Genomic DNA, 27,972 nt, shown 5'->3' with positions numbered 1-27,972 from the left:
TCGAATCCTGCCTCGGGCATGGATGTTTGTGATGTCCTTAGGTTAGTTAGGTTTAACTAGTTCTAAGTTCTAGGGGACTAATGACCTCAGCAGTTGAGTCCCATAGTGCTCAGAGCCATTTGAACCATTTTGAATTCTATCGTCCTATCACCAACCCGCATCCTCTATTTTATTTCAAACATTTCTGAATAATATGCTCCAAATAAAAGTTGAACATTATTTGGGAGAGACAGCAGCCTTGCCTCACTCCTCTTCCAACTGTGCCTCCATCTGTAATCTCACTGCCAATCTGTACTCGTATTTTTGGCTGTAGGTATAAGTTTTTTATCAACCTCCTAGCCCTCCAGTCGACTTCATTATTCCTTAGAACATCCATTAACTTGTTCCAGTATACACTATCAAAGGATTTCTCAAAGTCAGTAAAGACAGTGCTGACTTCCCTTCCTCTTTCATCGTACCTGTCACTTAAAATTCTCAGCAGCCCAATTGCATCTCTTTTACCTTTCACTTTTCTAAATCCATACTGTTCGTCTTCAATAACTATTTTCTAATCTTCCGTGAAGATTTCTATTTATAACCATTAATAAAAATTTTGCTGCATGAGAAATCAAACTTACAGTTCTCGAATCCTCATATTTCTTGGCATTTCTTTTCTTCCCAATTGGTATCATTACTGCCGAAAGAGTCATCGAGCCATTCGTCTTTTTCATATCTTATTGCACTGATATGTTTACTCCTTCATACCACTACTCCCGCGGCTCTTAAACAAATCTGCTGGTAATCCATTAATTCCACTTGTTTTATGATTCTTCATCTGTCTTAAAGCCCTTTCTACTTCTCCATCCAAGATGCAGCATTCCTTGTCCTCTTCTATAACTCTTGTCTCCTCTTACAATTGAATATTTTTGGTTTTTGATCATCCTCATATTCTTGCCACATTCCTAACATTTCCTCCGGTTTAAGAACCACAGTATCATCACTTTCTGCTACTCTCATACTTGTCCTGCTTTTCTTTGCTTCAAACACTATGTCAGCAGCTAATCTATACATAATTTCATATTTTCCTTCCTTTTCTAGTTTCTCTATTTCTTTACATCTGTCTTTCATCCACATCTCCCTTGCTTGTTCTTTTTATTTCCTTCATTCATTATTGAGCTTTTCGTATATTCTGTTTCCTTCCTTAGCTGCTGCTGTCTTCCATTTCTTTCCTTCTTCCATCTTACCCAGCATTCTCTTTGTTCACCATTCTTTCCCTATTCCTTCGAACTCCATACCCCTACAACTTCTTCTGCAGATTCATTAAGGTGTTGTCTCATCTTCTCCCATATCTCGTTCGCACTCTCTTCATTTTGCACTCTATCCCATTTTAACATGAATGAGTATCCAATTTAGAATCGTTACCTTCTTCCTTTTGTCCCTGCAGGTCAAATTTCTCTCTTGGTTTTTCTTGCTCTCACACTCTTCAACCTTATTGCAATTCCGCAACCACTAAGTTGTGGTCCGAATCTATGCCAGCCGGAGGGTATGTGCTGGCATTCTTTAGGCAGCTTTTCTACCTACTCTGAATTATGATATAGTTAGTTTGGTATCTGCCATCATTCAACCTAGATATCCACGTATACTTTCGTTTTCTGTGGTGCGCAAAAAATGTGTTTACAATCAGAAGAGAATTTTATTTTTCAGAAATTAACCAGCCTTTCACCCCTGTCGTTCCTGTTTGTCATTACAAATATTCCAGCTGCTTCCCCTTGTTTTCTCTCCCCTTACCACTGCATTCAAAACACCCCGTTACGATGATGCAGGAGTTTCTTTTTTCCTTATCAATATTTTCTTCAATCTTTCCATAATATTCCTCTACTTCTTGATCAGTGTGCTCACTTGTTGTGTAACACCACAATAAGTGTCGTTACACGACTAAAAGTGAGTGCAAAACCAAATCTCCATACTATCTGACTTATAATGTCGTAAAATTAAATCAATCTTTATGCAAATAATTAATCTCTGCTCCGACAAGTCCATGTCTGTAAGAACAATATGGATCGAAACATTTCTTATCAGTCTTATGAGCACGTCCTGTGTCCTGATTTCCATTTTATTACCCATCCTGAAAGCGTGTGGTCAAGTGTGAATGAATTAAATGAAGTAGCAGACGGACCAGAGAAGTGGTGGGTTTCCTAATCTCCTACCAAGTTAAACGGTGTCGGTGGAAGGCAGAGAGCAGGAACAGGAGGGCTTGGCCAAAGATGAGTAAAGCAAAATCGTTTTTCGCAGCAGAGGTTGGTCATGGGCCTCCCTCACCACCTCGCGCGGGGTTCGGATAGGGCTTCGTGTGACGGTTACAGGGAGTTGTTCGGAAGACAGGTAAGCTACCAGACGTTCCTTCAGAAAGTCTGCGTCGAACGAAAGACAAAAAGGTATTTGAATGTGTTAATAATTTTTAATCTCAACAATTGCTTCTCCTAGCTATTTTGAATTAGCATTTAGGTTCTGGTTACAATTTTGGTTCAGTTAATCAGTGGCGTAATAAGATGATTTCCGTTAGTCGCGACCACGCGATCCCTAAAAATTCAAATCGTAGCCTAAGCCTTAACAATTTCGGCTTGCCATATTATTTCTTTTGTGGTGGACTTTGGAATCACCAGTAAAATAGTAAAGAAAGAATCGATCTGATTCTATGCGCTTCACGCAAAGGTATCGAGCAGTCCAAAATCCTGCTCGACGCCAACCATAAGGTACATACAACACTTCTTACAAAAATTCTATCAACATTTTGTTCGGCATGTGGATTTAGTGCGCGTGAGTGTCTGTGTTTCGAAACTGAGCAGTGACTACGTGCTCTCCAGATCTCCCCCACCCAACAGGACTCACCAGATTAAGGCGAACGTGAGGCCATAGGTTCTTTTATACAAATGTATCAAGAATGTTTTGTCTATCTATTAAATACAAAAGATTACTTTTATCATGCGAAATCTTAGGCAAAAAAAAAAAAACATTTCGTCATTTGAAGGTATTTCCGTGCTCCTTTAATTTACCCCCTTTTCACTACATCTGAAAATAGAGTCACATTTGTTTCGTTGATGATTATGCTACTAAAATATGTAGTTCTTGGCACAAGTGTAACTAACGGGACGTAGTTTTCTCTGACTGCCCTATAATAATTCATTGCGTTATCCGTTGCGACCTTTACAAACTTAATCTCTCAATGAACTGTTCCCTAAAATTTAGATGGGCCTAAACCTCTTTTCAAACAACGCGCAAACTTATTCAGAGAACCTTACGTTACGTTAGAGTTTGCATGTATATTTGTATTACAACGCCATCATTCTTTTTAGCTCTAAATCTCATCATCGTCACTTTTCGTCTTTTTACTCCACTTTTAATTCGTTTTGGTCAACCGTTTTCCTACCATAATTGTCGCCCCAAGCTGCCACTCATCTCCCTGCCTGAGTAAAATAATTTGTACTTTACACTATCCAACTCTCTCTTACTCCGCAATCTCACTTCACACGTACCGTACCTAATAGATCGAGTGCATTTTTCATCATTTTCTGTTTGTCATTTTCCAGATTGCTAGTGACGATTAGCATGAGGACATTCCACCTTCCAATTCTTGAACTCCCTTCTCTCTTCCTATCCTGTATCCTCTTTCCTTCTTCATTCCCCTCCAGCGCTTCTATATTTGATCTAGATGTAATCCTCTCCCAGAGATCAGATTGTGGGGAAGTTTTGCCTACGGATTCTTTTACAAAGAGAGCCATACCACATGTTTCTTGAGGAAAAAATAATGTGGTAGTATTTCGTTGCTTTCCACACAGGCAGATAATTTGCCCAGCCGAATTCAGCCGCTCAGTATGAGTCAGACTCTGTTTGTAGCCGCTTCTGTGAGAACAGACGCTACAGTTTCCCTTTTCCGCCCTCGGCGCCGTGCCGGAGTCCAGGAGATTCAAAAAACATTCCAGATCCTAAAATTATTATGAATTTTCTACTTTCTTTTCATGTTTCGTTAAAATGAATGTAAGAGGAAGATTGCAACGAACTGTAGACAAAAATGATACGTTTTCTTAATGTTAAGTTAAAATTTATGTGAACATGTGGACCTTCTCAATATTTTGCAATGAACAAGCGTAGGTCATAATTTAACTCATATTTTATTGCTAATTATACTCCACACGTTTCATTCTCTCACACATGTCGGCTAATATGGTACAATTGTATATGTCAGTGTAGAAGTTCTGGATGAAATCACTCAAGGTCACGCATTTTCTTGTCATTTATTTGCTCATTTCAATTATTCTCTGTGTTTACAACAATCCTGAGAACACAAAATTTTGAGAAAGCCCATATGTTTCATACATGAAGGTGTTGCTCTTCGGTTTAGATGATTCAGTGGCTGCATAACAACACAAAAAATGCCAGGATATGTGGAGTTTGACTATATTATGATCGCTCTACGTTTTTAAAGCATAAAATCATTTTGTCAAAATAGACATGTGGGGCTTCTCAATGTTTCCATTCATTTAATGCAACAATTTAAAATATATATCAGGATTGTAGTTGTGTAGGGCATGGCAAACACAATAAGTCAGGCATGACATAAGGGACTATGCGCAGTACATTTTACACAAAGTATATGCTAGTAATGCTTTTCTTTTCATTTCCTCTCTCTTTTTTTTAAAAAAAATACATTAATTACAGCCCCACATTTCAATACGGTAAAGAGGATGAAATTCTAGAGTAAAATGAAGATATTAAAGCTGTGACACATTCTCAGCAAATAAATGCCTTGCACATTCGTGGAAACGTAAAGCATCTTCTTTCACAGTAGTGATTGCATAAAATCTTGAGGTGTCCCGGGTGATCCATAACAAAGAGACTTGGTCAGAGGTCACACATTTTTATCTGTGGAGCTTTATTCTCGGCAGTTTCACAGACGTGTGAAATAGACTTGACGTCAAGCGAACACAATCATATCCATGAAACGTTACTGAGATAATTAAAGCATTATGGTAGCGTGGGAGTATTTGTTCACTTAGCACTCTGTAAGATACACAGTGGTCATTAAAACTGAAACACAAATAAGTATAGAAAATAAGGAAATTTTACTCCATATGCATGTAAAATGTATTTAGAAGAATATTTGATTAAATCTGTTGGTTACTTGGGAGCCATACCAAGTGCGAGGTCTGGTATACTTAGCTGCCATCTCTGGCAGAAACAACGGCTCAAAAATATTGTGGTCTCTTTGTATCAATGTTGGCTCCAACTATACAGCGTTCAGTTACAGTTTATGTGCTAAGTAACAATGAAAATTTCTTGAATTCTACAGGACACTGCCGCAGCGCCACAGTCACTAGCGATGACCCCCAGCTTCAACAGTTCCACCTCACTGCTCTGAAACAGAGTAAAATTAAGAAAAAGTCATAGGCTGATGGAAATCGGTGTTGTTACTTCGGACATCTCGTGTTAGCTGCTACTTCGTGTTCTGACTTCCCCACCGCAATTTGATATCAGTTTGTCGCGACAGAGACGTAATTTGTCAGATGCTGTGCTGTGCTACAATAACAGCGTCTATCGTAACAAAGCTACTTTCTTAACGTATTGCTATGGTTCACCCTTCGTTGAAAATATTTCCATGGTATTCTTCATGTACATCATCAATTTGTATTCACTGAATAGCTTATGTCTCTCTCTCTCTCTCTCATTGTTGTGATTTTATGAAGTACCGCAATAACAGCGATATGGTGCTACCCTGATGTTATGATCTGCGCCATATATAGCGTGTAGGGTAATGTCTCAGATAGTTACTTATTCGTCATCAGTTTTTGCGCTATGCCCCATTTCCGTATGTATGTTAACTGATAGCATAACTTCTTAGCATTTCTGTTTTGCATGTCGGTATTCTGATTCCTGTAGGTTTTTTCATCGACTGTCATTTAATATTTGTAGTTCACTCTTGATAACTGAGTTTACACATTGTCATTCTGTCATTTGGTGATAGTGAACGGCGCTGTGGACGCTAGAAAATGGAGTACCATAGGAGAAATCAGAACATATCTGATGTATTCTTCTTTTTGAGTTCAGTAGAGGGGTGACAGCAGTGGGGACAGCCGTGGATGGGAATAATGTCACTGGACAGAACACGGCAAAAAAATGGCTTTCTGGTTTTAAGGAACTCAAGAACTGCCAAACGTAATGAATTGTGATTATTCCGCCATCATGTGACATTTGCATGCAATGGGTAAGGTTCAAACATCGTGTTTATAGGTACCGCATACTCTAAGCGAAAGCCACAAACATCAGAGGTTGGCCATATGTGAATCTCTGCTTCCTCTTCATAAACTGGCTCATGAACAGCACCGACCATTCCTATCCTGTGCCGTTACTTGCGATAAGAAATTGTGTCTTTATGCTAATATAAGGAAAATAAAGGAATGGTTGAGACCAAACAAAGCAGCAATTCCACATACAAAGACCTGCGCTGATCTACAAAAGATAATTTATGCATGTGGTGGAACGGTGACGGTGTGGCATACGAATATTTTCTCCGAAGTGTAACCACCACCGTTCACGTTTAATATCAACAAAATAGACGTCTCGCATACGCAAACCAAGATCGACGACCAGGAAAACTGCGTGACGTGATTCTGTGCCACTATAAGGTATGCTCGTATATTGCGAGACTGACAAAAATACTATACAGTAGCTTGGTTGGGAAGTCATTCCTACTCACTTTGTTACCTGATCTTGCGTCCTCACTTTTTCACGTTTACCGCTCTCTATCGAACAGCCCTGCAACGAACTTTCTTTCCGCATGAAAATGCGCTCCGAGCGTAGCTCGAGGAGTTCTTCTTCTCAAAATCAACTGATTTCTACAGTCGCGGACACTAAAAGTTACGGAAAAAGTAAAGGAGAATTTATTACTGATGAATAAAGTTTCCGTTATGCGTACCTTCTACATTTATTAAAGTTTTGGAAACTTATGCACAAACCTAGTAGTGAAATGAAATGTTGTGTGACTAGGGCCTCCTGTCGGGTAGACCCTTCGCGGGTGCAAGTCTTTCGACTTGACGCCACTTCGGCGACATGTGCGTTGATGTGTATTAAATGATGTTAATTAGGATAACACAACACGCAGTCCCTGAGCGGAGAAAATCTCCGACACAGTCGGGAATCGAACCCAGGCCCTTTGGATTGACATTCTGTCGCGCTAACCACTCAGCTACAGGGGGTGGACAACTTAATCGTTATTGATTCCACGTGAGCACATTCTTGCCCTTGCTTGCCAATATGTAATTATGTATAATGCTTCATTACAAACCACCTTAACTTACAATAAAGTGGAGTAAAAGCATCCCGACCACGTACAAATATCGTCTGTTGAGAAAATCACCAACGAGACAGGAAAAGTATTTATAATTACTTAAAACCACTGTCTTTGAACCACGAAGGTTTCTGTTATTCAGCAGCACACATTTGCATAAACATGCCAGAAACCACTTACATTTACAAATATACTCGACGGGGTTCGCGTAAAATTACTGACACATATTGGCCCTGCTGCTGAATAATTACTTTTAATACTTTCTAAACTCTTCACAGTTGTTATGTAATTTAAAATCTCTTTGGGTGTTCTGCCGACCGCAAGCGCTAGTTCTCCATAAATTTTCGGAAAAGAGACTATGTATCAAAACTCAGGCGAGTGTTCCTAAAAAAAAAAAAAAAAAAAAAAAAAAAAAGGCTCTGAGCACTGTGTGACTTAACTTCTGAGGTCATCAGTCGCCTAGAGCTTAGAACTAATTAAAACTAACTAACCTAAGGACATCACACACATCCACGCCCGAGGCAGGATTCGAACCTGCGACCGTAGCGGTCGCTCGGCTCCAGACTATAGCGCCTAGAACCGCACCGCCACTCCGGCCCGCAGTATTTCTCAACACTCATCTTAAGATATTAGCAAGTCCCGTTGCCGCGAATACGCGAAGAATCAGCAACGCATCCTAGCGATATGCCAAAGAGGAATACAACTGCGATTACTTAACTTCCTTCTTCTAACGTACTTTCAAGATTATTGTTAACCTCTCTGAAGCTCGCATATCGAGCGACGTTGTGCATAATGCAACGTGAAGACAATGGATATGGATTCGGAGAAAGGCGGTTGAAATCCTAATGCAGCCATCCAGATTCCCCGTGGTTTTCTTACACCACTTAAGGACAATGGCATACATTATCTATTTATTTCTGAGAAGGGCACAGCCGATCTTCTCCTCCCTTCCCGTTCCTGCGATTGTGCTCCGTCTCTGATGATCTGGTTGTAGATGGGACAGTAAACTTTTAAATTTCTACTCTTTTTCTATCAAACATTTTTTCAAGCTACATAGCGAAAAGGGAACACAGGACTCGCGTTGAGGACGAACGGAAATAAAATTCCCGTCCGCCTGCAATGAAGTTAGCAGTCTGTTTCGAATGCCGGGTTGGTACGTGATACTGGTCAATTCCTTATCTGTATCCAGTGTACAGGGGCGTGCTAAAAGTAATGACTCCGAATCTGTTATGTGAAAACTATGAAAGCTTTCCAAATAAAACCAACGTTATTAAAAATCTACGTCTTTATTCTTCATGTCTGCATATTTACTTCTTAACATAGTCACCCTGTCGACGAACACATTTCTCGAAACGAGACACGAGTTTGCAAGTAGCGTTAGTGCAGAATGTTTCCTCTGTTGTCGGATCATAACCTTGCACCGCTTTCATCACTATCAAAGCGAAGCTGATGACGGTGGTCTTAAAGTTTTGGAAACAGATGAAAACCGGACGGAGCCAATTCGCAACTGTATTGAGTGGAGAATGATCGGTAAGAGTGAACCCAGGGCGTCAGAATTTTGCAGATGTCACAGTGCTCATGTGTCGTCCGATATGGCCATACTGGGGGTGACGGTGCTCCGTGTGTAGATGAACTCGTCGAATTCGGAAGTCGATTACAGCGCGCTGTTTCTCAGGTACCAACACATTTACGTTACACACCTCCATGTCACACATTACAAATCCGAGCTCTCTACCGCCACAGGGCTGCGAATACGTAGATATGCAGAATAAATATGTAGAATGTTAATAAGTTTGTCTTATTTAGAAAGTTCTATGACTTTGCACGTAAAAAAATCGGAGTCGTTGCATCTCAGCACGCTCTCGTAGTTAATAGAGGTCAAACATCAAGATACTGGCTGGAGGTATATACATTACGCGTTTGTAATACCTCTCATGAAAACATTTAGAGTCCAGTTCAAATCTAAAAGGGATGAAGCCAGTAAGACTTGTGATTACTGAAGTTGACCAGGAGGCTAAAATGAGGAGACGCGCAGTACGATGGGCAGAGGTAGAGTTGTTTTCGACCATAAATAACAATTTAAGACTTGTACGTATCGAATGTGCGCTGCACCAGTAACAGGCGATTATAAGATTAGTAAAGTTCAATGTGATTGCTGAAACTGTCTCTCTCGCAGCTACAGTGGCTTCAAAGCTATCACATACGGAAACTTGTCTAAAATATCTTTCCTGAAAGTCCCACGATAATGCATAGAATATGACATGGTTTCACAATCTCGAACAGAGTTGTTGTCTGATGCGAGGGAGAGTACTTGAAATACGGGTTCTCTACCAGAGATATTCCAGGCAGGGAAGGGCTGTCCGTCGGCCTCTTCTGACAGAGTGGTAGGGCTCTTGAGAAAATCGTTTCCGCGGCGCGTGACTGGCACAGAATGTGGCCACTGAAGCGGCCAGTTTGCCACCAGTGGTGCAGGCTGCCCGCGGGTCTGCGGCGACGCAGAAGAGATGGGGACCACTGCGCAGCGAGCGGCCGCTGGTGGATTATAGTATCTACATACAGGCAAGTAGAGTGTATTCTCGATTCCTCTATTATCAGCTGGAAGCTGTTATTGTATGGAAGCACATAGTATCCACAGGTCGAATTGTCTTTCAATAATCTGTTTCATCAAATACTTTCATTTTCTATGTAGAAAGAGTTCTACACACTGTCACTCAGACATATCGAGAAACAATTTGACTGAGGTGTTGCTCTCTTGAACTATAAAGGCAAGCCAACAAATAACACACAATTTTTTTCAACAGAAACGTTTTATTGGGAAATAACTTTGCACGTCATATTAAATATCCACATAATCACTGTAAACCTCTTTGCCCTATTGTCTATTTCTTGTCATACTTCCTAATTCCGTCCTGGAAGAAGGTTTATGACATCGTGCTCCACAACGTCGTTGTCTGAAGAAAAATTGAATTCTCGCAGGTGCTGCTTCACTGAAACAAAATGGCGAAAAAAATCTTATAACTGGACTCCAGGGTCGATGCCCGAGTAGCTCAGAACCAAGATTTAGACTGCGGTAGATTGTTTTCCCACTTGGATGAGAGTGTGCCTTATATTAAGTAAAGACACATCATGTATACTGAAGCGCCTAAGAAACTGGTATAGGCGTGCGTATTCAAATGCATGTAAACAGGCAGAATACCGCGCTGTGGTCGGCAACACCTATATATGACAACGACTCTTTGGCGCAGTCGTTAGATCGATTACTACTGCTAAATGGCTGGTTATCAAGATTTATTTGTGTTTGTACGTGGTGTTACAGTCGGTGCACAAGTGATGGGCAGACCCTCTCCGAGGTAGCGATGAAATGGGAATTTTCCCGTACGACCATTTCACGAGTATACAGTGAATAAGAGGAATCTGGTAGAACATCAAATCTCTGACATCACTGCTGACGGGAAAAGATCCTGCAAGAACGGGAGCAACGGTAACTGAAGAGAATCGTTCAACATGATACAAGTGCAACCCTTCCTCAAATTGCTGCAGATCTCAATGCTGGGTCTCAACAAGTGTCAGCGTGCGAATCATTCAACGAAACATCATCAGGATGGGCTTTCGGAGCTAAAGGCCCACTCGTGTACCCTCAATGACAGCATGACGCAATGCCTTTCGCCTAATCTTGGACCGTCAACACCGACATTGGACTGTTGATGACTGGAAACACGTTGCCTTGTCGGATTAGTCTCGTTTCAAATTGTATCGAGCGGAGGGACGTCTCTGGGGATGGAGACCACCTCATGAATCCATGATCCCTGCATGTCAGCTGGGGTTTGTTCAAGATGGTGGAGGTTCTGTAATAGCATGGGGCTTGGGCAGTTGGAGTGATATGGGACTCCTGATACGTCTAGATACGACTCTGACAGGCGGCACGTACGTAAGAATCCTGTCTGATCACCAGCATCCTTTCATATCCATTGTGCATTCCGACGGGTATGGGCAATTCCAGCAGGACAATGAGACGTCTCACACTTCCAGAATTGCAGGAACACTCTTCTGAGTTTAAAAGTTTCCGCTGGCCACCAAACTCTACAGACATGAACATTATTAAGCATATCTGGGATGCCTTGCAACGTGCTGTTCAGAAGAGATCTCCACCCCATCGTACTCTTATGGATTTATGGACAGCTCTGCAGGATTCTAGTGTTAGTTCCCTCCATCACTACTTCAGATATTAGTGGAGTCCATGCCACATTGTGTCGGGGCACTCCTGCGTGGCAGTGGGACCCTACACGGGAGGCAGGCGTACCAGTTTATTGGGCTCTTAAGTATAAGTGGCCGAAATTTCGGACAGTTTTATGGATTGATAATACGGTCAACAGCCCAGAAGAATTTTGTTGACAGTAAGTTAATTATGCCAGTGTGCCTAACTATACTTTTTTACATGCACGAAGCTTTGTAATGGATTAAGCTCATCCGAATATGGCAATTATTTGGCAAAAATGGAAAGGTGAATATTTTTATATACCTAAGCGACCGTTGGCGTAATAAACTTTTATTCAGACTGGATGGTACTGACTTAGCGGGTCAACTGTTGACTAACTTCCGACACCTGCTGGTCACCTATATTGGCCATCTGAGACTCGAGCCTGGGCTACCTAGCTGCCCATCCGTCACCGCCTATGCCAACAAACGCTGTTGCTGGTCATCGCCCTGCGTAGGCAAACATCGTTCGTTTCCGTCATCGCCTGTGCTGGCACGAGTTACAGCTGTGATTCGCCACCGTCTCTATTGGACCACTGATCGACTCTGCACGCTATCTTAAGCCCTCATTACACGACACACTTAACATCTACAAGTCTGCACCAGCGATCAAAGTGTAAAAGTCTGGAATTGTCAACTTTTTCATTAGACCTATTACACGAAAACACCTACCGTGTATTCCGCACCAGCACTCGGCAGGGGACGTATTCGGAACCACAGGCTTGTTTCGTCAGTTACGCCGTTGAGTGTGAAAGCTGATATTTTTGTAAAGCTGTTACTTATTCATACTGAAAATTCTGAGAGGTCTGACTTCTTGTTTATTAAGCAGTTACTGTTATTGTGTGCAGCTATAATGAAATTATGTTATCGTTATACAGTATTATGGACAATGCGTTCGTTTTATGTCATGCTGGTACAAGCAAATGATTATCTGTGTTTATGTTTTACACCAACTTAGACACGTAGGACGCAGTCAATCTACGCAGCATTTATAAAAATGTCCGCCTTAGCCATTAGCAGAAGGGCAGAATGACTACGTAATGCCAGGTGCAGGAATTGTGTTCTACTCTGGCTGGGAAGAAAGGGCGAAGGCAGGGGATACACCCCCTGGTAAAGGAGTAGTTAGGGCCCGAGGATCCAAAGTAATTTACGAACTTCCTGAGAATGTATGTGCCTCGCCGATGGAACATGTTAGGTCCGCGCAAGTGACAGAGCAATGAGCGAAGCTATTTCATTACAGTGCGACCTCGAAGATGCAAAACGACGTTTACAACCCTGACTGGTCGCGGACGGCACAACTGCTTGATTCTTGTTGCTATTCTCACAACAATACCCTTCCGGGCAAGCTGAAATAACAAAAATGGTTCAAATGGCTCTGAGCACTATGGAACTTAACATCGGAGGTCACTAGTCCCCTAGAACGTAGAACTACTTAAACCTAACTAACCTAAGGACATCACACACATCCATGCCCGAGGCAGGATTCGAACCTGCGACCGTAGCAGTCGCGCGGTTCTGGACTGCGCGCCTAGAACCGCGAGACAAAAGATGCAATAAAATTAAATAAATTCTGTACTTTCACCAATTAAGGCGATATGTTTACATATAAAGTAAAATTAGATGCACATTTACGTGGAAGATGTAAACCTGAATTAAACATGTGTAGAAGCACCAGTATTTTATTGTTGCGTAGCGTATCTGGAGGATCACACACACACCTTTTCATGCCGTATACCTCTATAACTACGCTTATAATTTCTTTGCTTCGTTCTGTTTCCAAAAATAGAAGCTATCGTTGTATGTACAGCTTTTGCAAACGACAGTTAAAAAAAGTGAATTCTCATTTGTTTTATTACTGTACGGTGAAAAATGTGCACAATAGCCAAAACAGTCCTCAAGAACTCATGTACTTCTCGTCTGCTGACCACAAGTGAAAGCAATAAATAACAAGGAGAAATCCCACTGCAAATGCTGCGTTCTACGCATGAGCGGAAACACCGCCTCTACTGCGCATGTGAGTATAGACGGCGGAATACAATCGCCCCTACTTCTGCACAGCGGATTGCTAAAATCGTAGCTTCCCCATTCTGCCGCTAAGTGGCAGGCCGTTCACACGTGACCTGTACACCTTACAAGGAAAGCTCCACATTGCACCCCCGTCAGGTTTAGTGGTACGAGGGCCCACTGGATAGCTCGTCAAAAACTGAACACAGATCAAGCATGAGGGTGTACTGGTCTGTAAAAAGGAAAAGCAAAATAGAAACAGTGAACGGTCCAAGAATAAGAAGTGCAATAAAGAGCAGCCGGTTACAAAAACGCCGTCGTAGTTAAGTGATTACAGTATTGGATAGTCAACTGGGCGAAATGTGTACAAAGGGTCTCTCGTGCCTTTTTTTTCTTTTTTTCTTCGCTGTTCACTTTATTCGTATTTGTGTCTGTGTAACGTCCGTTTGCAACAGGGAGATGTAAGGTAGATACTTACAGAGATAGCTGATTCTGCATAACTCCTGTATTAGCAGCCGAAAGGGAGTGGCTTTCGAATGGGAAGCGCAAATGTTTGATGACAAAGCGACAAGTCAACCGGATCCTCCACCGGAAGACAAGTTCGTTGCGTCATACACGGCGTTAGCGACACTGATTGTGTCGTATGACAGAAATCTCTTACTGACCCACCTAATTTGTACGACTGATAAGTGAGTGAGATGCCTGATGCATACACAGAATATGTATCTTCGTATGTACCATAATTCAGGGAATATTTCTAAAGACATCAACTATGCCAATGTAACCCTATCCTCTATCTGGAACAATTAGTTCTGTGTTACCGTCACAGGCGTGTGTGTCACGCGGGTCAAAGGTAATCCGCTCCGCTTGACAAGGTAACCGCAATCTGAAGGCACAACTCGCACAGGTCTCGTCAAAAAAGATTAACATAGCGCAGTGACCCGTAACGTTAGGCAAAACGGCAGTCGAAGAGAGAAGGGTTGTTGTGTGGCTGCATAGACAGGAAAAATCATATGCAGAAATAGGCAAGGTCGTCAACCGAAGCCGAAAAACTATATTTAGTATCGTCCAGAAATGCAAAGAGGAAGAAACTCTTGTCAATCGTCCACGACAGCGCCGTCCTCAGAAACTCACGGACAGAAACAAGGGGAAGATAGTTCGAGTGGTGAAAAACAACATGCGGAAAATTTTTTGGAAATTTAAGGTAAGGTCTTATGGGACCAAACTGCTAAAGTCATCGGTCCCTAAGCTTACGCACTACTTAATCTAACTTATGCTAATTATGCTAAGGACAACACGTACACCCATGCCAGAGGGAGGACTCGGACCTCCGACGGGGGGAGCAACACGGATCGTGACAAGGCGCCTGAGATCACGCGGCTACAACGCGTGGCTCAACCCGCGGACAACGGCACCTGCTATAGCGGCAGAACTGGCAGAAGGTGTTGGTACCGAAGTTCGTGCGCGGACGGCTGAACAGTGCTGCGTACAATGCCAGTATGCCAAGGCGCAAACTGTTCGTTAAGGAGTGCGTAAGTAGCCTTTTTACATGTTTGTATGTTGGCAGCACTATAGGCTGCATTAATATCACCGACAGCGTTGTGCGCCCTCGCTAAGAGACTCTGTGGCGGGGGGGGGGGGGGGGGGAGGGGGGGGGCTCGGAGTTAAAGGTTAATAGCTAGCAGTGATGGAGGTTAGCAGTGTTAGCGCGAGCGGACGGCGTGGACTTGTGTCCGTCATGGAGATTTAGTGTTGGTTGGAAATTGATTGTAAAATGATTGATTTATTTGCTACTGACTGGATAGTAGAACTATTGACAATTATATAATTTTGGAACTGGATGTCACATGATTAAGGTAAAATCTGCTATACACATTGTTAGCTCTGCAAGAAAACCTTTCCTTTGCTAACCACTTGCCTATTAGTAGCTAGAGCCTACAGTAGTTAGAATACTATATTTAGCTGGCTGTAGTTGGTGCATGCTGTTATCGCTGTAGTTCCAGTAATGAAGATTGTTTGTGAGGTAAGTAAGTTATGAAAAAGTGTAGTTTATTGTTAGTGTCTTCCAATACAGGGCCATTTTTTTTGTTAACTATTTGCAGTCAGATTGCGTTGCGTTTTTTATATCGTGGACAATAAATGAAGAGAATAAGTTTGAGTTAATTTTTCTTGTTTGCTGCATATTGCTTTACATTAGTTGTAATGTTGCATCTGATTTGTTAATTTAGATATGCTCCTGCTTGCTTTGCCAAACTGCATTTTTGTCATTGCTGTTTGTGTTAATTTTTTCTGCCGTTGCATTGCCTCGTTCTCTAGTTTATGTATGCAAAAATAGGCAACGTTAGTTTAAGAGGGGGGGGGTGCTATGCTATACAGGGTGGTCCATTATTGATAGTAACTGGGCCAAATATCTCACGAAATAAGCATCAAACGAAAAAACTACAAAGAACGAAACTCTTCTAGCTTGAAGGGGGAAACCAGATGGCGCTATGGTTGGCCCGCTAGATGGCGCTGCCATAGGGCAAAGGAATATCAACTGCTTCTTTTTTAAAATAGGAACTATTACAGCGCCATCTATCACAAAGCGAAAAAAGTGGTCCAACTAAAACATTCATATTTCTTTACGTAATACACGAATATGTAATAAAAATGGGGGTTCCTATTTTTAAAAAAACGCAGTTGATACCAGTTTGACCTATGGCAGCGCCATCTAGCGGGCCAACCATAGCGCCATCTGGTTTCCGCCTTCAAGGTAGACAAGTTCCGTTCTTTGTAGTTTTTCGTTTGATGCTTATTTCGTGAGATATTTGGCCCGGTCACGATCGATGGACCACCCTGTATAAGAAAATGAGTTGTGATGAGTTGGGAAGAAGTGCATTGAGAAGCTATAAGAAAAAGGTCTGGCCCAAGAGTAATACACAATGAGGAACTATTATTTTGAAAGAGGAAAAGAACTGATATAGGTATGGTATGGGGACAACATATTTAAGTAGGAATATTTTTGGAACGAATAATGCGGTAACATAAATATGGAAGAATAAGCACTGATTTAAAATATAAATACAGAAAGCATGCTTGGATATGATTTTCTTTTTGTGGGAACAAATGTTGCAGTAAGAAAGATAATGAAGTTTTGGTTAGAAATGAAGTAGTTTTGGTTAAAAGTTAAGGAGGTATGAACGTGAAGAATATTATTGAAAGGAGAAAAAATTAAACAGAGGTATAAAATGCTCACCACAAGTACTGCAGTACCAAATGTTACACTGAAAACAGATCCTGTCCTTTCGTTTTGTGTTATTCCGCTATGTTTAGGTGTAACCCTGTGTGTTGGTTCAAATGACTCCGAGCACTATGTGACTTAACTTCTGAGGTCATCAGTCCCATAGAACTTAGAACTACTTAAACCTAACTAACCTATGGACATCACACACACCTATGCCCGAGGCAAGATTCGAACCTGCGACCGTAGCTGTCGTGCGGTTCCAAACTGTAGCTCCTAGAACCGCTCGGCCATCACGGCCGGCCCCCTGTCCGTCTGTGTTCTTCCTGTCTCTGCGTGTTTACCTGATAAGACAAATTTGGTACAATTTTTTTCTTCTAGTACTAAGCTGTATTCACTATGATGAGGATTACTGTTATCCTCAAATCTAATCTGTTTCTGTATCACATTATTTACTTTGGGAAGATGTTCAGACATTATTTATCGTGTTATGTTTTCTTTCAGTGTTAATTTTTTCCAGTTAATGTTTCTAAGGATATTATAATTTTTCATTTATTTACTTCTGTCAGAATTCCTGTAATACTTATATGTATGCTTACTTTTATTCATTCTGTAAAACCTGTATTACTACAAATGTTATTTGTATTATCTTGTTTTTTACTGTAATTATGTTTTCTTTACCTTTGTAATTGTATTCTTATACTGTAAAATTGTAATTGTATAGACACTAGTTCTCCAAGTTAGGTAAATAGTACCGATTCATTTCACTGCACACATTTGTCTGTTGGTCATACAGTATGTAGCAAATATCAAAGACTATATGACTGTGTTAGTGCTTACTTGTGTGTTGATAATTCAGCAAGAGACTGGTTAACAGCATTGCTAGTTCTAAGGATATTACAAAAAAATTGTGAGTGCACAAGTAGCGGCTCACGGACTTATGTTCTTCTTAAAACTCTTCAATTGTGATTGTGCACCTGAACAGTCGGAACGGATGGCTCCTGGCCATCTCTAAAAGGACTGCAGTGGGTCTACACCTTTGGTGGCTCATTACTACCATAATCTCTACAAGGACTACAATGGGTTTGCACCCTTGATGGCCCACTACTGTCATAATCTCTACAAGGACTACCGTGGGTCTGAACCTTTGGTGGCCCATTGCTGCTATAATCTCTACAATAATTACTGTGGGTCTGCTCTATGGTGACCAATAAATTCTACCAATATTCTTCAAGACTACGACTAACTCTGCTGTGGTTCTGCTCTGTTGTGGCCCATTGTCAGTCTTCTCAACTGAAATCTTCATATCAAGAGTCAGCACTGTTTCCGTGGGGAGGACACCACCAAGACTAGAAGGTGGTCCACTGCTTACGTGTGCATTTTCTTTTACTGATTGTCATAGACTACTCTTCTGATGACTGATTAGTACTGTCTTCAGGGACTGTGAGGAGAAATTTTGCCTTTTTGACCAGCAGCATATTTAACCTTTGTGTGCATCTTATTTATCTGATATTGTTCATATATAAAAAATTTAACAAATTGGTATTGGCCACTGCCCAAAACACTCTGCAAAATTTTTTGTGAGGAGCAGGGGGACTGTGTAAGTAGCCTGTTTATATGTTTGTATGTTGGCAGCGCTGTAGACTACATTGATAACACTACTGACAGCGCTCTGCGCTCTCGCTAAGAGACTCTGTGGCTGGGCTGGCTCGCAGTTAAAAGTTAATAGTTAGCAGTTATGGGGATTAGCAGTGTTAGCGCGAGCGGACGGTCTGGACGTGTGTCCGTCATGGAGATTTAGTGTTGGTTGGAAATGGATTGTAAAATGATGATTGCTGTATTTGCTAATGCTTGGATAATGGAACTATTCATTATCATATAATTTAGGAACTGGATGTCTCATGATTGAGGTAAAATTGCTAAATACATGGTTTGCTCTGCAACAAAATCTTTCCTTTGCTAACGACTTGCCTATTAGTAGTTAGAGCCTCCAATAGTTTGAATCTTTTATTTAGCTGACTGTAGTTGCTGCTTGCTGCTATCGCTGTAGTTCGAGTAATAAAGATTGTCTGTGGGGTGAGTTATGAAGAAGTGTAGTTCAGGGCCATTCTTTTGTGTTAACTATTTGCAGTCAGACTGCGTTTCGTTTGTATATTGTGGACAACAAATGAACAGAATAAGTTTGAGTTGTAAATGTCAGGGAAAATTCTGTAGGGCAGTAATATGATAAAAATTAAGCAAAGCGACAGTACATTCAGTTGCACTCAGCAGCATTCAATAAGGTTCAGTTATTTCAGCAGTTTAAGTGTAAATAGTGAAGTTTCAAGTGTGACGCAAAAAACGGTGGTTTTTGCTGAAGAATTTGTAGGCAAGAATGTGACCTTATGGGACAAGATTCTGTGGAGTGATGAATGCAAATTTACTTTGAGCCACGTGGATGGCCGTAGTTCAGTGTGGCGTCAAGCAAACACAGAGTGATATCCCAAAAACATGCAAGCAGCCATCAAACATGGAGGTGGCAGTGTGGTGGTGTGGGGATGCATGTCTCCCAGAGGTGTTGGAAAACTTGTCTTTATTGAAGGCACCATGGACAAATGTGCCTATCTCGATAATCTCTACGTCTGACGAAAAGTGCTACTAAGTTGGATGTTGGAGTTCACTTTTATTTCCAACAAGACAATGATCCTAAGCATATGGCGGAAATTGGCGAACTGTGGATCCTATACAACACAGCTCATCGCCTCATTACCCCATCGCAGTCTAGGACCTCAATCCCCTGTAAAACATCTGGAATTAACAGAAAACGGGATTACACAAAAAACATGGAAGCAGTCTGACACATTTGCGTGCATTCATGGAAGAAGAATGGTTGAATATCGGTTCGGATATAATGAAAAAGTAGTTTACTCCCTCCCACAAAGACCGAGGGCTGTAATACAGAGAAAGGGACGCGTCACCAAATACTGACTGCTTAGTGTCTGAATAGTTTTCCCGATTGTGTATTTCGTTTTTTTTTCTTTCTTTTTCAGGGCGTGACATGTTACTTGTTTTTCTGCGCATGTTCAGACTGACATATTTGTTACACATTTGTAAAGAATAACATATTTTTTGAGATAAAAATGTTTACTTCTCTGAATGCATCCACTGTATGAATACTTTTGTCAGCATCTGTAGGTGTTCCTATGAATGTGAATTTGATCGCTCCCAAGGAAATGATGAAAACATAATTGTTTGTTACATATGCTGCAACAAATGAACGCAACGGTTCCACTATCACACAGTTTCTCTGTGCTCTGTCGAAATGTACGTGTTTAACGGTTTTGAAGTTGGAAGCTTTGACTCTTGAATTACTTTGTTGTAACATAGTTCAGATCCGTTTATTTGTTGTTTTCGTTTCTGTGAGACGTCTATGTGGTATCTCGCCTGCTCTCACTGTTCATCACATTTACTTGGGATGGTAACATAGTCTTACCACATAATCATATTTTATAACCATGACAACTGCCAAGACTACAGAAGAACAAACTTTTCAGTGACTGGACGGACAATTCATAATGATGATAAAAAAAGAAAGAAAATGTTGCGCCCTGAGGTTTTGAACACGGCTCGCCCGCTTTGGTAGTCCTCCAACACCATGACCACTTAACCCCGACGCCGTTGCTATTTTTAATGCTCTTTATTACACTTATTGTTCTTCGACTGTTCACTGTTTCTGTTTTACTTCCTTTTTCACAGCTCAGTACACCTTCTACCTGTTTTCATGCTTTTGATGGACTATCCACTGGTCCATCTTACCGATACTAAATCTGTGATGTGGGGGTGTGGGTGCGATGGGGAGTTTCCCCTGTTAGGTGTGTAGTGAAATACAGTAAGGGTTTTAAGCCGAGTGGTCGTCTGTCCTGGAGACATCACAGCCGCCGTAGCTCGCGACGGCTCGTCGGTCTGAGACAGCACCACCTCCTCCGCGTCGACGTCATCGCTTGACCAAATACCACGCGCTGTTCATGATGAGCCACACACCCCGTCACAGGTCGATCCCCACTCAATGTATTGGAGGCCACTGGCTCTGTGCCAGCACTATCTAAACTGCTGTAGTTTATTATGGAACGAAGAGAGTACTTAATAACTCAGTTTCCATGACGGGACTTCCAACAGCAACCTGGCATCTGACGACGGAGCCACTGTAGCCGTTCCCAGGGAGATGACCTACAGGCTATTTTGACCACTAGCAGCCTAACTGCTCCACCCCCGACCTCTACAGTATGGTGGCCATTCTTGTTGGATGCTGGATATTGAAGTAAAAGGTATGGTTCTGCAAGGATGTCCAAAAAGAAATTAAGAGAATTTATTGTAACAGAATACTAGTAACGGCTCCGAGAACTGTTTGTAGTACTTACAGTGAATGTCTAAAATATTAAATAACGATTACAAAAAGATATAGACCGAGACTGAAATTTTAGTTTTAATATTAGTGTTTGAATTGAACGCAAACTTAGGCCTCCGCAGTGGTTGTCACAGTTAACAAAATTCTTTAGGGTATGTGCAAAGTTCTCCGACATTTCGGCCACTGTGGCAAATGGCCTTACTCAGCGTATATTTTCTAACAAAAAAAAAAAAAAAAAAAAAAAAAAAACACTCTGAAGAATTCAAGTTGCAATTACAACAGTGTCTGAGACGTCGGAGAATTTTGTACGTTACAATGCGGTCACATACCCTGAACAATTTTCTTGTATGTGTTTGAATTACTTATAACATCAAAATATGAGATCTTATTTTACGAAAAATCCTGACATGACTGAACAAAATGATAGTACTTTCCAGAACCATCATTAAAACGGTTATAGAAAACCTGTTTAGGAGGAATCATCTAACGAAAATTTTGAAAATGGAGGCTTGTGTTATGAAAAATAATTTTAGATGAATCTGTTCAAAAAACCTACAACCAAATTCATACGAAAACACGTACTTGGCCAAATCTGAAAGTCAGTGAATGAGAGACATGCTACAAATGGAAACAGGACTTTATGTGTTAGCTACATCCTTTAGATGAGACCGGTCGACGTTCAAGAAAAATTTCATTGTTATCTAATGTTTGTGCATCTGTCATCCTTGGCAGACATGAAACTGCGGATATTCGAACAAACATATAGAATAATGAGTATACCGATATACCATTGTAGCGATGAATGGCAGTAATAAGTTTTCTATCACTGCAATGGCTGTCTTCTTTAAGAAAAAAAAAGTAAAATAAAAAAAAAATAAAAAAATTATAAAACATGTCAGTCTTACAAACTTTTCTATGGGTGACTTATTATGCAGGTTGATTTTGCTAAATGGGACCAAGCTGCAGGAATTGGTCTCTGAGAGAATAAAGGGCAATAAAGGTCAAATGGACACATGGCCAAAAATGCATTCCAAAGAACGTACATCCACTTAAATGTGGAGATAAAGGATCTATAACGAAGATCACGGGATCAGCATCAGATCGATGGCCGGCCAGCATTAGATAAGCCAGATGACCGTGTGGAACAGTCTACATGACAACTGGCACTATTCGTATCACAAAACACGCACGGTTCAAACCCGCGTCCGGCCTTCCTGTTTTAGGTTTTCTGTGATTTCCCTAAATCGCTTCAAGCAAATGTAGCGACGGTTCCTTTGAAAAGGAACGGCCGACTTCCTTCCATCCTTCCGTTGGGACAGACTACCTCTCTGTTTGTCCCCTCCTCCCCCTCCCCACCCCTTCCGATCAACCAAGCAAAACGCACTGTTCTTATTACCTATGCACTTACCTCAGTGGAGACGGTTTTGTCTCTGGTTCGTTTCATAGGCCACCACGGTGCTGGGGTTTTTGTCATCCATCCTTTTCACAGATGAAGTAGCCGTTATGTGGAGTGTTATCTTCAACCAGCACAACAGCCACCTGTGTGCTACAGGAATCATTATGGTTTGGCTGCAGCGGGACATCAGCACTGGTTCAGCCTCAGAGGATGGGCAGGGATTATTTGCGACCGTACCGAGGGACCAGCCATCCTTCCACAACGCCTCACATGCGAGGCATATCTGCACTTCCTGTGGGTAACCCTGCCTCCCCGTCTGGTAATCGTGCCTCTGGTGGCAACTACATGACTGAGCTCTAGCACACTGCCCACTTTAGTGTAGAGTACAATCAGAACATTGTCTCGGCGCGATCTCATGGGTGCTATCACTTACTGAAATCTACGCTGTCAAAGATCTTTCATCTCCACCTTCAAGTGGGTGTGTCTTCCTGGGATCACATTTCTGGCCATGTGTACATCACGTGATTTTTGCTGCTTATCCTCTGACATATTTTCCTAAGTTTGTCTGCATTTAGCAATATCATCTTTAATAACATCTTATTCATAAGGATGCTGAAGACCACTGTCCTAACGTAATTGGAACTAGTGACGACATTCATCTACTGTCCCGACATGCTACCACTCTGCGGAGGTATGAGAAAAACGTAGAAAATATAACACGTAATTTAACAAAACCTTCTCATCTATTCGTTATTGTTGAAAAATTCTGAAAGCGCAGTGCTGTTATAGATTATCATAATATGACGCAAGAACTCTAGAATACGGCAAGAAAAGTTATTTCACCTCCTAAACTGCGTAGTACTAATATTTTCACCAGAATTCAGCAGGAATATAAACTGCTGTCAGTAAAGAGCAAAGGACATCCACTATCTCTGGTAGTAAATTCTTAGGAACGTTTAAGCTTTTGTGTATTGTGACTGTGTCAGTACAGTGAGCGAATTATCGTATACGTATACATAGGAAAAGAAATCCACTACTGCACAGCTACACTATTGATGACAAACAGCTGGTGACAGCGTCTGCTGTAAAATATCTAGGCGTAACTATCCTGAGCGACCTTAAGTAGAATGACCATATAAAGCAGATAGTGGGAAAAGCAGACTCCAGACTCAGAGCCATCAGAAGAATCTTAAGGAAATGTAACTCATCCATGAAAGAAATGGCTTATAAGGCGCTTGTTCGCCAGACTCTTGAACGTTATTAATCTATCTGGGATCCCTATCAGGTAGGACCGATAGAGGAGATAGAGAAGATCCAACGAAGAGCGGCGCGTTTCCTCACCGGATCCTTTAGCTGGCAAGAGAGCGTTACGGAGTTGCTAAACAAACTCCACTGGCAGACGTTACAAGATAGCCGTTGCGCATCACGGAGAGATTTACTGTTGAAATTTCGGGACAGCACTTCCCAGGAGGAGTCAGACAACATATTACTTCCCCCCACGTACATCTTGCATGGCCGGCCGCTGGTGGCCGAGCGGTTCTGGCGCTACAGTCTGGAACCGCGCGACCGCTACGGTCGCAGGTTCGAATCCTGCCTCGGGCATGGATGTGTGTGTTGTCCTTAGGTTAGTTAGGTTTAAGTAGTTCTAAGTTCTAGGGGACTTATGACCTCAGCAGTTGAGTCCCATAGTGCTCAGAGCCATTTGAACCATTTGAACATCTTGCATGTTGACCACGAGGAGAAAATTCGAGAAATCAAAACCAATACAGATACTTACCGATAATCCTTCTTCCCACGCACTATTCGCGAATGGAACATGGTTGGAGGGATCAGATAGTGGTACGTAAAGTACCCTTCGCCACATACCATTAGCTGACTTGCGGAGTATGATGTAGATGTAGATGTACGAATAGACTACCAAAAACTGTACAAAAAGCTTTTAAAGAAGCAAATACATGCGTTTCAGATTTATCTTTATTTGCTGACTCATTTGAACTGTATCACTAACGATCCATTTAAATACTTTTGCGTACAGCAACACCAATTTAGAAACAAGTAATTACAATCGTTGAGTCTACCCAGAACTCAGAATTCTCCAGTGGATATCTAAGTGCAGTTTAATTTGGCTGCACTGTTTATCCACTCAGAGTTGCATAGTAAAGCGACTTAATGGCATAGTTTCCAGCATTCCAAACAGTCAATTAAACGGGAATTAATTGGCCCTCTGAACCGCATAGTGCCAAGCCCATTCAAGAGCGTAAAGTAGTCTCTCTCACAGTGATTCCCTAGTCTAATGTGAACAGGGATTTGTAGAGGTGAGGTAGTAGTATTATTTACTTCACGCCCCGATGTTATTACGAATAAAATTTTTCTTCTTTAAACTGTGATGAAGTTTAGTGTAAATCGCGGAAATTTAATTTCTGCAGTTAACCAACTTCTTGAGCAAACGATTTCATTATATTGTCAAACATCAGCTTCAAATGATAATCATAAATATGTTCTAATAGTTCCCGAAAATAGCTTAAATGTAAAACGCCCATGTGACACTGAATAATTATTTCTGTTCTACTACTGATGTAACTCTAGTACTTTGACAGTCAATTGCTGAAATTCAGCTCATGTCTGTTTCGCATAAACCACAATAACCCTCACGTTATGATACTTAAAAAAATAGTTTATTTTCTTCCTGAAATGTAGAGAGAAGTCTCTCCACGTATCGAAACATCAGTAAAATTACTACTCTTTAGCATGAAGTTTCACTTTCCACAGAAACATCCGCAAATCTTAAATTCACAAAATGAAAACTCTTGAGTGTGATATAGCTAGGAAATATCATATTGTTTCTAAAGACATAAAATATGTCCATTCATTAAACTGGCGCTAAGATACCATGCTACAATATGCTAATTGGGTTTTGATTCAGACGCTGAGCAATTAAAGATATATTTTGATATGTTCAATATATTTGATAAAATAAATAAGTTGACGCAGTGAAAGGTGTCTATCTACTCAGCACTTTAATTTAGTCGCGATATATATTTTGATTTCCATGAATCGCCATGGTTATATTTGCTAAGTACTGTACAAAGCGCTATAACCAATTTCCACCCATCGATAAAATCTCCTTAGCAATCTCAGTGCTTGATCAGTGAGAGAAACTTAAGTCTGTGGAGAGCCGGTTTGTTCTCGACCAGTAGTATTCGTTCGCGGGTATTGGTCCATGTGGGCATTCTTTTTCGTAAGTAGTACGCCATTATTCTTGGTCACTTGGTATGCGGAACTGATATGAGGAAGTCGAAGAGGCACTGTGTACTGGGTTCTGATGTTGAGAAGGATGCTGCCTTGGTGTGACTGAGATCAATGCTTTTGAGCAGCTATTAAAATCCGTAAGAAATCACTTGAAACCAACTCTATTTATTTACCGTGATATGGGTTAGTTTCGAGTGGGGAAGTCAGCTTGGCAATGTTTACTTGTATTACGTCACGGGTAGGTTTCCGATCGTATGCTTCCGCGAAGAAGTAGGCGCTCATAGGTTGCCATTACGAATTGTGTGGATGTTGGTTGTTGCGTCATATTTTACTTTGTTTCCCTCTGTGCTGTTATACACTGAAGCGCCAAAGAAACTGCTATAGACATGCGTATGCAAATACGAAGATGTGCAAACATGCAGAATGCGGCGGTGCGGTCGACAAACCCTGTATAAGACAAAAAGTGTCTGGTGCAGTTGATAAGTCGGTTACAGCTGCTACAATGGCAGGCTATCAAGATTTAAATGAGTTTGAAAGTGGTGTTGTAATCGTCCCCCGAGCGATGGGAGACAGCATCTCTGAGGTAGCGATGAAGTGAGGATTTCCCCGTATGACCAATCCACGAGTGTGCCGTGAATATCAATAATCTGGCAAAACATCAAATCTCCGACATAGATGCGGCCGGAAAAAGATCCTACAAAATAGGAACCAACGACGACTGAAGAGAATCGTTCAACGTGACAGAAGTGCGACTCTTTCGCCAGTTGCTGCAGATTTCAATGCTGTGCCATCAACAAGTGTCAGCGTGCGAACCATTCAGCGAAACATTATCGATAAGGGCTTTCGGAGCCGAAGGCCATGCGTCTTCCCTTGATGACTGCTCGACAATAAGCTTTACGCCTCGCCTGGGCCCATCAGCACTGAAATTGGACTTTGAATGATTGCAAACACGTTGCCTGGTCGTACTCGAACGGATGTGTGGACAGCCCTGCAGGTTTCATGGTGTCGATTCCCTCCAGCACTACTTCAGGTTTTCGTCGAGTCCATGCTACTTCGTGCTGCTGCATTTCTGCGTGATCGCCGCGGCCCCACATGATATTGGGCAGGTATACCAGTTACTTTGGCTCTTAAGTGAAAATTCAGATAATCCTTCATGAAGTGTACAGACTAGTTTTTCAAATTATCAGATCGACGTATTTCAGACTGTGTAGCTTAGGTTTGTAAAATCAAAATATAATTTTTTGGGTTGAAAAGTTTTGGGTTGTAAAGTTTTCCACTCGTTTTCACTGATAATATATTGCTTGTTAAATTCACTTCTCACCGTTTCGTTTTACCAGTCTGTATTCAGTTCACTTGAATGTTCCAAACTGACTCGCCGACATCTTTTACCTTACTTATCCAGGCCACAGGCGTCAAAGTTATTCTGATAAATATACATTGGACTACTAATCTACGACTGAGAAATAATAATAATGAATGGAAATTCTCTGCATGCTAATAATGTTTCAGGTGCTGGTAAGAGGTAAGTCGACTTGGGCTGGACTGCAGACTGTTACTACAACATTTTGTGTTGGGTCGCTTCACTTAACGTGGTAAGTGTGACATACGAAGGGACTTAAGATTTGTACCTGATATTTCTACTAATTAACTATTTTCTGCGTTCTGAATTTAAGTGCACACAGAAGAGGAGATTGCCTCTTTGAGCAATTGGACATTAGAAGCGGACGGCTGACACTTGGTTAGACTAAGCTGTTGCATTCACGAATCAGTACCCCCATATGCTGCTTACAGATATCGGGTACGTAGTCCCCCATTTCTTGTAGTTGTGCTGAATTTATGATCGTGTGTGTTGTGTGACTACTTTATTTTAGATTTACGTGTCGAATCGAGTAACTTATTTGTTCTCTGGGACACTAAAAGGCACATACTGGGAGTCACAAAAGTGTCAGAGCTTGATAATCATTATTTCCGAGAATAGTCTATGCTTCTTCACACACACACACACACACACACACACATATATACATTTCAACTGAGAAAACCGAAATCCAGTCTTATTCAGTCTTGCGAAATAGTTTCACCGGGAGGATCGCAATATGGTCCCTCCGTTCAATCATCGCAGGATCACTGGAATAGCCCATTTT

General features: G+C 41.4%; 1 protein-coding gene across 1 annotated transcript in view; it reads left to right on the top strand.

Moving 5' to 3' along the window:
• The window catches only part of LOC126263373 (uncharacterized transmembrane protein DDB_G0289901-like), a 175,313-nt gene that overhangs the window by 3,395 nt on the left and 143,946 nt on the right, over window positions 1-27,972 (top strand). The window contains exon 2 of the mRNA XM_049960464.1: window positions 9,752-9,880. Within this exon, the coding sequence (XP_049816421.1) occupies window positions 9,752-9,880 (129 nt within the window). The remainder of the gene's footprint in view (window positions 1-9,751; window positions 9,881-27,972) is intronic.

The sequence above is a fragment of the Schistocerca nitens genome, chromosome 6 (assembly GCF_023898315.1).
Source record: "Schistocerca nitens isolate TAMUIC-IGC-003100 chromosome 6, iqSchNite1.1, whole genome shotgun sequence".
In the NCBI taxonomy this organism is placed as follows: domain Eukaryota; kingdom Metazoa; phylum Arthropoda; class Insecta; order Orthoptera; family Acrididae; genus Schistocerca; species Schistocerca nitens.
This window is presented reverse-complemented; position numbering and strand designations above follow the sequence as displayed.